General features: G+C 41.7%; 1 protein-coding gene across 3 annotated transcripts in view; it reads left to right on the top strand.

Moving 5' to 3' along the window:
• The window catches only part of B3GLCT (beta 3-glucosyltransferase), a 133,263-nt gene that overhangs the window by 63,101 nt on the left and 57,422 nt on the right, over nucleotides 1-12,740 (top strand). For 2 of the 3 annotated variants that reach the window (XM_037037140.1, XM_037037138.1), the window contains exon 7: nucleotides 3,466-3,602. The exons of the other annotated variant lie outside the window; for it this stretch is intronic. In XM_037037140.1, coding sequence (XP_036893035.1) covers nucleotides 3,466-3,602 — 137 coding nt within the window. The remainder of the gene's footprint in view (nucleotides 1-3,465; nucleotides 3,603-12,740) is intronic. 3 annotated transcript variants of the gene reach the window in all.

Raw genomic sequence — 12,740 nt, 5'->3', positions numbered from 1 at the left:
GTGATGACTTAATATGTTTATAAAGTATCAAGAAGAAAAATTATCAGGTGGAGGAACTATTATGTTGATGACTTTCACACACTTCCTTTGTGACCTGTTGCTGAATGGACCATAACTAAGACTCTAGGTGGTATCTGGAACACAACCACAGCAGAAGGCAGCTCTTAAGAAATAGTACTGTAGCCATCCTTCTTTTATTTTCTGATAAGGAATACGGAGTGAGGTGGTGATGTTGGAAAAGAAAGAACATCTATAAAGCTTTTAGAACTTAGGGTACTTGATTTAAATGATATGGTTTGGTTTGTTTCAAGGGGTGGTGGTGCCTTTAAAAGCTGTCCTGGGCTTCCTTCATTCATTTAACCAGAAACTAATGAACACCTAGGTGTTCTGAGATACAGCAGTAGATAACAGTCCTATCCAGAAGCAGGGGATATTCTAATTGCAGGGGAGGTGAGCAATAAGCAAAAATGCAAATAATGTGTCAGATGATCCTTAATGCTATGGAGAAAATAAAAAGAGGGTAAGAGGGACAGGGATAGACTGGGGCTGGGCTTACTGTTCTATGTAGGGTGTTCAGGGAGTACCTCACTGATCAGGCCACACTGGAGCAGAGTGTGAAGAAATTGAAGGACTGAACCAGGTGTTTCCTACTCGCATATCAAACTGCCTACCCCAAACCTCCGCTTGTCCATCTAATAGGTACCTTAAATTCAACATCTTCAAAACTGAATTCTTAATGACCCTATAAACCCCTTCCATCTTCATTCTTCCCCATCCCGGAAATGGCATCACCATCTATCCAGTTGCTCATATAAAAAAAACTAGGACTCAGGACTGATTCCTCTTTTTCTCTCAACCTCATGTTGGCATGTCCAGTTGACTCTATCTCCAAAATACACCTCTCATCCATCTTCTCTCCCTGTTTAATACCACCAGTCAGGTTGAGGCTGTCATCATGTCTTGCCTTGACCATTATAGAGCCTCCTAGCTCATCTCCTGGTTTTTACTTTTGTCATCCCAATAATCTAGCCTTTCTGTAATTCAGATGATAATCATTTACCCGCATGAAAAATTGTAGTGGTTTCCCATTCCGCCTGCGATAGTTTCACTAGATAGAGCATTTTCAGTTGGCTGAAGTTGTCTTCTGTCACTGTAAAGATAATGTTCTACTGTCTTTTGTATTCTATTTTGTTCTGTTGAACAGTCTGCTGTGTGCCTTGTTTTGCTCTTTCGAAAGAAATGTGTGTTCCACACCGCCCCTCCCCAACTACTCTTAAGATGTTCTGTGTTTGGTAGTTTTCTTTGTATTTATTTTTTTAAATATTTTATTTATTTATTTTTAGAGAGAGGGGAAGGGAAGGAGAAAGAGTGGGAGAGAAACATCAATGCATGGCTGCCTCCCCTGCGTCCCCCACTGGGGACCCAGTCCACAACCCAGGCATGCTCCCCGACTGGGAATTGAACTGGCGACCCTTTGCTTCACAGGCCCACGCTTAATCCACGGAGTCACACCAGCCAGGTGTGACTATCGCAGCTCTTTGTATTTATTTTGATTGGTGTTTATAGAGCTTCTTGAATCTATGGCATGATGACTTTTGTCAGTTTTAGAAGATTATAAGGTTCTATTTCTACAGAAATGGATTCTGTTTCATTCTTTTTCTCCTTTTATTCTGGGTTTCCAATTTCATCTATTTTAGACCTTTTCACTGTGTTCTGTATTGCTGTTATGCTCTTTTCTGTATTTTTCACCTTTTGGTTTCTTCTTTTTATATTAATCTGGATATTTTTTACTGACTTGCCTTTCAGGTTACTAATCCTCTCTTCTCTTGTGTCAAATATCCTCTTGAATTCCTAATTATTCAGTTTGGGAATTTACATTTGACTCTTGTTTATATATTCTGGTTCTTTGGTAATTTTTTAATCTTTTTATGAATCATAGTTATGTTTTGATTACTAAAAAATCTGATTTATCTGTGTGTCTCTATTTTTCATTATGTTCTCTGTTTTTAGTGTGGTCTTGTTTCTTCTCATGCCTGGTAATTTTTCACTAAATGTCAGATGCTTTATGTGAAAAATTGAAGAGGTTGTGGACGATACCCCTTCGTACAGGAGGATTTAATGTTCTTTTGGGATGTAGGCCTTGTTTGGACAGGTCATGCCCTTACTCCTAGACCCCTTCTCCCCTGGCAGAGCCTAGATGTCCATCCGGGGCTCCCCTGCACCACTGCTGGAGTCTGTGCTCAGCTCTTCAGCTTTTCCACCACCACTTTCCTCTTGCTTCTGGGTTTTTGGTTTGGCTTTGGAATTGAAGGAAGCGTGCTTGTGGAAATTAGGGCTCACCTCACTGGGATCCTCTTAAGTCTCTACCTTTTTGGTAGTCTTCAGCTCCAACATCTGTCTTAGTCCAGTGCGGCTGCAGAGTCCTCAGAGGCTGCCTTTTGTGGTGTGCTCCTCTCTGCTTTGGGAACAAGCAAATTCCTGGGGGTAAAAGGAGGTGAATATGGGGTTTCCATGGATGTGTGCCCCTTTTCTCTGGGATGTTAGGTCTCACATCCTATCTGTCTTTGTTGTTTTCTGATCCCTCAAACATTTTCTGTAAGTAATTTCTTCTGCTTTTTTACTTGTCCCCAGTGAGGGAGGAAGTAGGTCTATTCTGTTTTGGCCAGAAGGGGGATCTTCCGTTGCATTTAGAATAAAGTCTATGTTGTATTCCACTGGCACGTCAAACTCACTCTTGTCTTCTGTGTCTCTCTCTTATACCTAGCTTCTTCCCACCCAGCATATTCTAGCCATACTTTGTATTGACTGCCTTGACTATTACTCTCCAGATTTGTGCATAGCTGGTTCCTTGTTACTACAGTACTCTTCAGTTCCGTGTCACTCTTTCCAGGGTAGTCCCCCGATCAGTCTGTTATGTATTTTCATCACAGCACATTGCAGTCACTGTTTGAACTCACTTGATTTACTTGTTTGTTTTCTGTCTCCCCAGTATTGTGTAAGCTATGTTCCTGTCTGGTGTGGAATCAACATTAAATGCTAATTGATAACAATAATAAATGTTAATGGAGCAAATGAATAAAACAGGCAGTGATTGTAAAGGATAGTTCGAATTCTTTGCAAACCTCAGTGGGACATGAAGTAAACTGTATTCCTTGCCTTAATAATATTTTGATATGGAATATTTTATAAGATAACACATTTTTATATTTATTGTACAATGACTAAATTGTTTTAATCATGATGACATAATATTAAATTATTCTCTTTATGGACAAAGATTGTGCTCTGTTCCTTATCATGAGTATTAGTTATACTTTTGTTCAAAAATTAAATTATAAATTAAAAATTATAATCTGTGCTAATTTCTATCACCTTGAATATTTAATTAAATAAAACTAGTGATATGACTTTTTTGGGTGTTACATGAAAGTTTTTTAAATGGTATTTTGTATCTTCATTTCACAGGACTGGTTTTTAGGAAAAGCATTACATGATGAAGAATCTACAATAATTCACCATTATGCCTTTTCTGAAAATCCTACAGTTTTTAAATATCCAGACTTTGCTGCTGGCTGGGCCCTTAGTATTCCACTTGTAAACAAGTAAGAATTTACTAAATTAAAAAAAATTTCACTGAGTATTGTAATTGATGGATCTCAAATGGGTTTCAACCAGAGGCAGTGTGTAGCAGAGTGGGAAGGCCCGCGGGGGTCTTTTCTTCTGTCCCATCACCTAGTGGTCCTCTCAGACTCATCTCTCAGCCTCTCTGTGCTTCCTCTTACTCACCTGCAAAATAAGGTGAGTAATAAACCATGATGGTGAACACGCAATACAATATACAGATGATGTATTATAGAATTGTACACCTGAACCGTATATAATTTTGTTAACCGGTGTCACCCCAATAAATTCAATAAAAAGTTAAAAGAAACAAACAAAAATACATCATGAAACTAAGGGAAGGTACATACCTGCTCTGAGAACTCTACCCTCAGGCATGTTATCACTTGTTGTTACAGACCTAGTTAGCAATAGCTGTGGCTTTGATTGTCAGTAAGAAAATGAATCAGTAACACACCTGGGATTGGTAGTGGATTACTTGTCATGTGTGTGGGTGTGCACGTTTAAACAAGGGCCCCACAGAGGGACAGGAGACAGTATAGATATTCATACCTAGTTTGTGTGTGTATTGCAATAATGCTTTCTTAGATGTGGAAAATGAAAATATTTAAGTTGTAATTCAGGAGAAATGTGGTAGTTGACAGGCCCTCTTTTAATCTGAATACTTCAGATTAATTATTATGTGTTTTTATTTTCTAAGGAATGGAAAGTTGATAAAATAATTGTGGACTTTATGTCTTCAACAATGAAATGGTTTCTGTAATTTCGTACATGCAGTGTGTTGTTCCTAGCTTCCTAGCCCATTGCTCAGGTGGAAGATACCTTGTCATGAGTGGCTGGCTGAAACTGCTTGACAACTCCCTTACACTTGAAAGTTCCTTACTGTGTCTGATCCTCTCCTTGACAAAGTATCTTCCATCTTAACAGTATTTTCTGTTGAGAATCCAAAAATGACATCAGCAGCACCTTTGCTGCTAGCGAACAGCCACATGAGGCAGGTTGCATCAGGTAGATGTAGTGTGGAAAATTCTCATTGAGAATGGAGTTACATGGGGAGGGAGACAATACATGGGGGTCCACTTGGCTTGAGAGGTCAGTACAAAGGAGGGGTCCTTTGGGGACCAGCAGCTGAGGTGGTGGCTTCCTAATGTAGCAGTCCCCTGATGGAGGCAGAGGCCACAACTCCTTGAGCACGCATTTCTGTGGTATGGATGTGAGGTTTGTTCTGGCAGTCTCAGCCCAGAGTCTCATCTTGTGACTTTCCAGTGATCCTGTGAGCCAGATCTGTGTGCCTTTACAAATGCATTTTGTGCTTAAACTGGCCATAGTACATTCTGTTATCTTCAGCTAAAAACCTTGACCCTTGTGCACCATTCTGAGATAGCCAGGCAAGGGCACCCCGCTCCCAGCTTGTACCAGACATGTCTAGGAGGACCTACAGTTTCTCTGCCCCATTTTTAGATGGGCTAGGGCAGAGTGGAGGAGAACTGAGAAGAGACAGTTGTCTTTCTCTTGGGATGTGGACAAGTACAGCTATAACCTGTCCTGTGATGTTCGCTGACAACAGACAGCGCCTCCTTCCCCCAGGGCCAAGGAGGAAACCAGCAGACCCAGGAAGACCCTGTACAGTAAGCCTGGGATTATCATCATCTCTCTAAAGCCACCATAACCCCTTTCTCTAAACTGTAGGTGCCTTTTCCTGGATGCAGACCCTTCTAGTCTAAAGTATTTCACCTTTCTTCTTCATCCCAATTTCCCCATCTTGCAAGGGCCTTCTGGGAGACCTTTTTTGGTGTTGAATGTAATCCACCTTTTACTGAGTCAAGTGTAAGAAATACCTACCTTTTCTTTTTAAACCAGGTGGATGGTAGTGGTGTGTCCTGAGCATGCCTATGACTGCCACTATCCTCACACAGGACAGCTTCGTCTGGTCTTGTTGCTCGCCATGCTGGCATCAAGGCATCACCTGGTCTGTGGAACTTCTAGGTCTATGACTCCGCCCCCCTGCCACATTGCATTGCTCAGATGTGTAGCAGCCACCAAGCACTGGCAGGTTCCATGGCTCATCTGCTAACTGCTTCATGTTCCCCTGTGACCAGCTGCCTGGGGCTTTGTGAACTGGGCCTGCAGATTGTGCACTAGCTGAGATGTTTGTCTTGTTAAGGGGACACTTTTTACAGACTGCCTTACATTCTGTAGAGGTGGTCCCAGAGGCACCTCCTCCTCTTCCTTGTGTTTATGAAGTCACTGAAAACATCTCTTCACAAGTCACAGCTCACTCTCTTTTGGACGAGCTTAACAATATTTTCTGCTGAGATTTGGGAGAAAACTGAGGGCCTCAGCTCACTGCTATAGGATGTGTAGGTACCTACAGCTGAGGGAACTGGGGCCAAAAGACTAAATCTGCATGAGTTCAGAAAATTTCTAGTACTTGCCCCGTAACTGCAGCATGCTAGAGGCGCCGGTTAACCTTCCATACTGTGTTGTCTGCCTTCACAACACTGAATGACACCATAGAATGTTTGTAGTTAATTCAGATCCATGGTCTTCTCCCTGCCTGTCCTCCCTTTCTGCTGCCAGAAAAAGTAGAACAAAATAAAAATGCAGATTCTACCACAAGATCAAATGCAAAATTTTGCTTACCAGGGGTGTCCAACCTATTGGCATCTCTGGGCCACACTGGGAGAAGAGTTGTCTTGGGCCACACATTCAATGTATTGTGACACATAATCACAAAAAAACTCATAATGTTTTAAGTAAATTTATGATTTTGTGTTGGGCTGCATTCATAGCCATCCTGAGCTGCATGTGACCCATGGGCCACAGGTTGAACATACCTGTTCCGTTTTGCCATGATATAAGCACTAATCAAACAGATAAAATAACATAACCCATCTAGCGTAGAAGCTATCTGTGGCCAAGATACAGCTAATAGGATATTCTATTTTATTTTTTAAGAAATTGCTATTACACTTAGGACTAAGGGAGGCATAAGTACCAATTAGCTCCATCAAGTACAAAACTGGATCTTTCCCATTGGTTTCTCCCATTCAGAAGCTAACATGCTGACTTAATTTCCTCCTGTTACTGGGAGCTACATCCGTTCGCAGGCTGCATGGAGGACATATTATTACTGTCCTTGGCAAGTGGGGTTGGTGGTTGGTTAGTGCAAGAGATCAACAGTGTTGCTGAGGACCCTGGTTCTCTGTCTCCTGCTGAGTATACAGCATCAGTTCATCCTGAATCTGGTTTCATTTTGTGGTTTCAAGACAGTGAGAGCTATATGTATTTTATTTATTTCCAGGAGTAAAGAATTTATGTAACCATAGAAGGTAAGTGCTTGTCCTCAGTCTTTAGTTGGACCTTGTCCAAGTGAAGTTGGTTGGATCACCTTTAAGCATGTACCAACTCCTGGACCAGTAACAGTTGCCAGGGCATTTCAGTGCTTGGGCTGGGATCAAACTAATTTTGACCCTGGAGTCCATTTATTTATTTATTTAATATATTTTATTGATTATGCTATTACAGTTGTCCTATTTCTCCCCCTTCATTCCCCTCCACCCTGCACACCCTCTCCCACCCACATTCCCCCCCTTTAGTTCATGTCCATGTGTCATAAATTCTTTAGCTTCTACATTTCCCATACTGTTTTTGCCCTCCCCTTGTCTATTTTATACCTACCATCTATGCTACTTATTCTCTGTACTTTTTACCCCTCTCTCCTCCTCCCACGCCCCTGTTGCTAACCCTCCATGTGATCTCCATTCTGTGGTTCTGTTCCTGTTGTAGTTGTTTGCTTGGTTTGCTCCTGTTTTAGGTGTGGTTGTCATTTTACTGTTCATAATTTTTATCTTCTTAGACAAGTCCCTTTAACATTTCATATAATAATGGCTTGGTGATGATGAACTCCTTTAACTTGACCTTATTTCAGAAGCGCTTTATCTGTCCTTCCATTCTAAATGAAAGCTTTGCTGGATAGAGCAACTTGGATGTAGGTTCTTGCCTTTCATGACCTGGAATACTTCTTTCCAGCCCCTTCTTGCCTGTAAGGTCTCTTTTGAGAAACCAGCTAACAGTCTGATGGGAGTTCCTTTGTAGGTGACTGTCCCCTTATCTCTTGCTGCTTCTATAATTCTCTCTTTATTTTAATCGTGGGTAATGTAATTATGATGTGCCTTGGTGTGCGCTTCCTTGGGTCCAACTTCTTTGGGACTCTCTGAGCTTCCTGGATTCCTGGAAATCTATTTCCTTTGCTAGATTGGGGAAGTTCTCCTTTATTATTTGTTCAAATAAGTTTCCCACTTGTTGCCGTTCCTCTTCCCCTTCTAGTACCCCTATAATTTGGATGTTGGAATGTTTAAAGATGTCCTGGAGGTTCCTAAACCTCTCCTCATTTTGTTGAATTCTTGTTTCTTCATTCTTTTCTATTTGGTTGTTTTTTTCTTCCTTCTGATCCACTTCCTTGATTTGAGTCCCAGTTTCCTTCCCATCACAATTGGTTCCCTGTCCATTTCCCTTCATTTCACTTAGTGTAGCCTTCATGTTTTCATCTAATTTGTGACCAAAATCAACCAATTCTGTGAGCATCCTGATCACCAGTGCTTTGAACTGTGCATCTGATAGGTTGGCTATCTCTTCGTCGCTTAGATGTATTGGCTCTGGGGCTTTGATCTGTTCTTCTGTTTGAGCCATTTGTTTTTTGGTCTGGTCATACCTGTTACATATGAGGGGCGGGACCTTAGATGTTCACCAGGGTGGGGCAACCCAGTTGCTGGGCTGTGGTGCTATATGTGGGGGCAGGGTCAGAGGGAACAGTGGCACTTGCTCCACTCTCTCTTGGATTTCAGGCCCTTCTGCCACTTCCCACAAGTAAATTGGGCCATTCTAGTGCTGGTTCCCAGGTGGGTGGGCTTGTGTACATTCTAGGACCAGGTGAGTCTTTCCAACAAACTGTCCTGTGAGTCTGGGAGTCTCTTCTGGCACCTCAACCCCCACAAGTGTTTTCAATCAGTGCTTTTAGGCTTTATTTCTCGGCCCTGGGGCCCTGAGTTGCGAGGTCTGTCTTGCTGCTGGTTTTCACCTGGTTTATCTGCGTGAATTTGTGACCGCGGTCAGTCAGCCGCCTTGCACGCCTCACTGGGTCTGCTGGTTGCCACCCCACGCCTGGAGTCTGCCGGCTGCCACCTGCACACTCGGGGTCTGCCAGCTGCTGCCTGCGTGCACGGGTCCACTAGCCACTGCTTTTTTCTGCCAAGATCCCTCTCCGCCCATTGCCCACTCCGCCCCTCTTACCGGTCTGGATGAATGGTTGTTGGACTTTCATACAGTTCAATTTTCTGTCAGTTCTGGGTGCTTTTTTGTATCTAAATTTTTATTGTCCTTTATTTTGGTTGTGGGAGGAGGCACAGTGTGTCTACCCATGCCTCCATCTTGGCCCTGGAGTCCATTTATTTGGCTCAAGAATTAGTCACAACCAGAATCTCTTGGGAAAAAGGAAGGGGAAGCTGTATTGTGTAGGTGATTGACAGCATCCTCCATAGGAATGCTGATTCCCTGTCTCCTTTCCTTGACTCTCTAGCCCTCTCAGTAGGTAGGACAATAATTTACAGTTACAGTTATGAAAGGATTTCTCCAGTCGAAACCACCAGAAAAAACTTCAAGAGGGTACATGACACACTTAGACTGTTTACACCAAAAACCTTATTTGTCCCAGCAGTGTCACATGTGTGAGGTTTGAAATAACACGCTGAACATTTCCTGGTGATCCATCTGTGGAGTCTTCCAACAGCAGTATCAGTAAGAACATGCTTACATCTGCAGAGAAACTCATCAATTTCTAATAAGGTGATTGCTTCAGTTAGTGTTACTACAGAACATTGTTACTCTTCTCCATTGTTTTCCCCTGGCAAACTTTACCTAGATTTTCTTCCTCAGCTCACTCTGTTGACTGGCTCACAAGTGGGTCTAGAAAAGTGTCATAGGAAGATTTCTTGGAATGGAGTTGAAGAGGTTCTATGTCTGTTGTGGTTTCCAGTCTAGATGGTTGTGTTGTTGGGGCATGACTTAATGCCTTCTAAAAATAGGAAAGCTGAATATCAAATGCCATATTTGATAGGAACTGAGTATTTAATGAGGAAATATTTAATCTAACCCGTGGAAACTTCTGGCCCTAATTGTTGTTTGGCATTGTTGGTTACTGAAATTAGCATTTAAAAACCCTTGTGCTATCTTGCTTAATGTATAGAAAAATGAAAACTAATTCTCACCACTAGGACTAGCCTTTTAAGTTAGGGGGACACCCTGCACATTTTAGGATTTGAACACATTTGCAAGGTGACTGACTGACTTGGGCTCAGGGTGTCACATGGTCACATGAGGTGACCCATCAAGATGAAGTTCATGATGTTGGGTGATGTTGAGGTAACTATTACTCCGTAGGCTGCTAGACACAGCCACTCAAAAATGTCAGTGCATATATTATTTGTCCATCTTACAGGTGCTCAATCCATGCTCCTCACTTTCCTCTTTGAAGTTCCCTGCAAAGAGAAAGTTTCACAAATTGAATGAGAAACTTAAAGACAAAGAGTTGACAGCACATACACTAACACTTTGAGGTGGTTAGTGTCAAGAAGGGGCATCCAAAGTGTGATGATCTCACAGTGGGTGTCAGTGTGCATTGGACTCCGTTCAAAGCTGTGTGTTCATTGCCTGTGGCACTAGGTTGTGACTATTCTCTGTCTTTAGAGTCTGCGTGTGGTCTGATCAGATTTTGGAGAATCACTTGATGTGATTCCAAATTCCAAAGTTACTCTGGTATGGTTTATTTATAAAAATGGGCTCCAAATGAGAATTGGACAAGATTCCATGCCGAGGCAGATTCCTGCCCCCCCCCCCCCTTAATGTATATCGGAATGTGTCTGAGAACATGGTCTCTTCATGTCCCCTCACACAGTCCAGCTCACAGATCTGTGGGCAGTTACCAAGCAGGACTATGACAGAGGTTGCATGGGGCTTCCTTTGGAGCCACCTGCTGCCAGGCTATGTTAATAACAAGAGACAGATGCTTTATAACGAAACCTAAATTGTCACTCTTCTTTATCTTTCCTTGAGTAAAAAAGTGCACTTTTTGAAGAAATCTTTGTGGCTCAACCAGGCTAAAAAGTCAGTAAAGGGATTTTTGAAACTTAATACTATTGGTTGGCCAAAAAGTTCATTTGTTTTCTTTGTAAGATGGCTCTACTAGTGCTTAGTTGTCTTTAACTTCATTTGAAATAATTTTATTAGATTGTATTGTGACAGCTGTCATATCAGTGTGCATTAAAAAATGCTTATCAAAATTGGTGAATTTTTGTGTAGCCATTTTAATACTGAAGATGGAAAAATAAGCAACATTTTGCCATATTATGCTTTATTATTTCAAGAAAGATAAAAACAACTGAAATGCAAAGAAAGATTTATGCAATTTATGGAGAAGGTGCTGTGACTGACTAATCGAATGTGTCAGAAGTGGTTTGTGAAGTTTTGTGTTGGAGATTTCTCCCTGGACAGTGCTCCATAGTCTAGTAGGACCAGTTGAAGTTGATAACAGTCAAATCGAGACATTAATTGAGAACAATATAGCTGATATACTCAAAATAGCCAAATCAAGTGTTGAAAATTGTTTACACCAGCTTGGTTATAATTGGTTTGATGTTTGGATTCCATATAAGTTAAGCAAAAAACCCCTTCTTGACCACTGTATTTCTGTATGCAATTCTCTATTTAAACATAATGAAAATGTTTTGTTTTTAAAACATTGTGATGGATGACAAAAAGTGGATATTTACAACAATGTGGAAAGAAAGAGATCATGGGGCAAGTGAAATGAACCACCACCAACAGCCCCAAAGGTCAGTCTTCATCCAGAGATGGAGGTTGGATATCTCCATCCAGATGGAGATGGATATGTATATAGTGGGATTGGAAGGGAGTCCTCTATTATGAGATCCTTCTGGAAAACCCAACAATTAATTCTAACAAGTACTGCTCCCAAGTAGACCAACTGGAAGCAGCACTTGATGAAAAGTGTCTGGAATTAGTTAACAGAAAACTCATATTCTTCCATCAGGATAACGCAAGACCACATGCTTCTTTCTCAACCAGGCAAAAACTCTTACAGCTTGGCTGGAAATTTCTGATTCATTCACTGTATTCTCCAGACACTGCACCTTCATAGTTCCATTTATTCTTGTCTTTGATGGAAAAAAATTCGATTTCCTGGAAGACTGGAAAAGATGCTTGAAACAGTTCTTTGCTCAAAAAGATAAAAAAGTTTTTGTAAGATGGAATTATGAAGTTGCCTGAAAGATAGTGGAACAAAATGGTAAATATGTTGTTCAATGAAGTTATTGGTGAAAATGAAAAGCGTGTCTTTTATTTTTACTTAAAAGCTGAACAAAGTTTTTGGCTAACCAAATACTTTTTTTACAAAATCACTGTTGTTTCTTTATAGTTAAAATATGTGTTAGGAGGTTTGTAATTGGAACTGATGGTCTCATCTCTAGCCCTGCAGTAAATATAGAACCATGTGGAATTCCACTGGTCTTGGTAACTATGTAGTTCTACCTCACTCAGCTTGGAATCAAGGAATATACCACCTTCGTCTATTGAGGCTGCTCCCTGAGTGCTCACTGTGGCCAGGCAGAGTGGGCGGTGCTGACGGGCACAGAAGGTGTAGGCAGAGAAGGACGTGCACAACAGATTGTGATGCATGTGACAAAGCCAATGGGGCTGTGCTTCCTCCTCTGGGAGCAAAGGAAGTTTTTGTTTATCCTGCTGGGTGAGTCTGGAAAGGTTTCACAAAGAAGGTGGCCTTGACTTGGTCTTGAAGCAAGTTTGCTGAGTCAGAGCGGGTAAGGGCACTGGAGCAACTGTGCAGGAGAGGAGAGAAGGCAGGACTGTGCCCTGTGTGGGGCAGGTGGTGCTGTGGGCTGGGCATGGCCGAGGGGCATGGAGCAGCTAGTGTGCCTGTGTGTGGTGGCATAGGGCTTGATTCTGCATTGAGAGGAACCATGGAGGATTTTCTAAGTAAGAAAATGGCACATCCTCTCTTCTACTAAAATCTCCACTAATTGTAATTC

This window comes from Sturnira hondurensis, unplaced genomic scaffold, assembly GCF_014824575.4.
Source record: "Sturnira hondurensis isolate 20B ecotype Veracruz unplaced genomic scaffold, ASM1482457v3 Scaffold0022910, whole genome shotgun sequence".
Lineage (NCBI taxonomy): Eukaryota > Metazoa > Chordata > Mammalia > Chiroptera > Phyllostomidae > Sturnira > Sturnira hondurensis.
The sequence above is the reverse complement of the archived record's forward strand: the minus strand, read 5'-3'. Positions and strand labels throughout refer to the sequence as shown.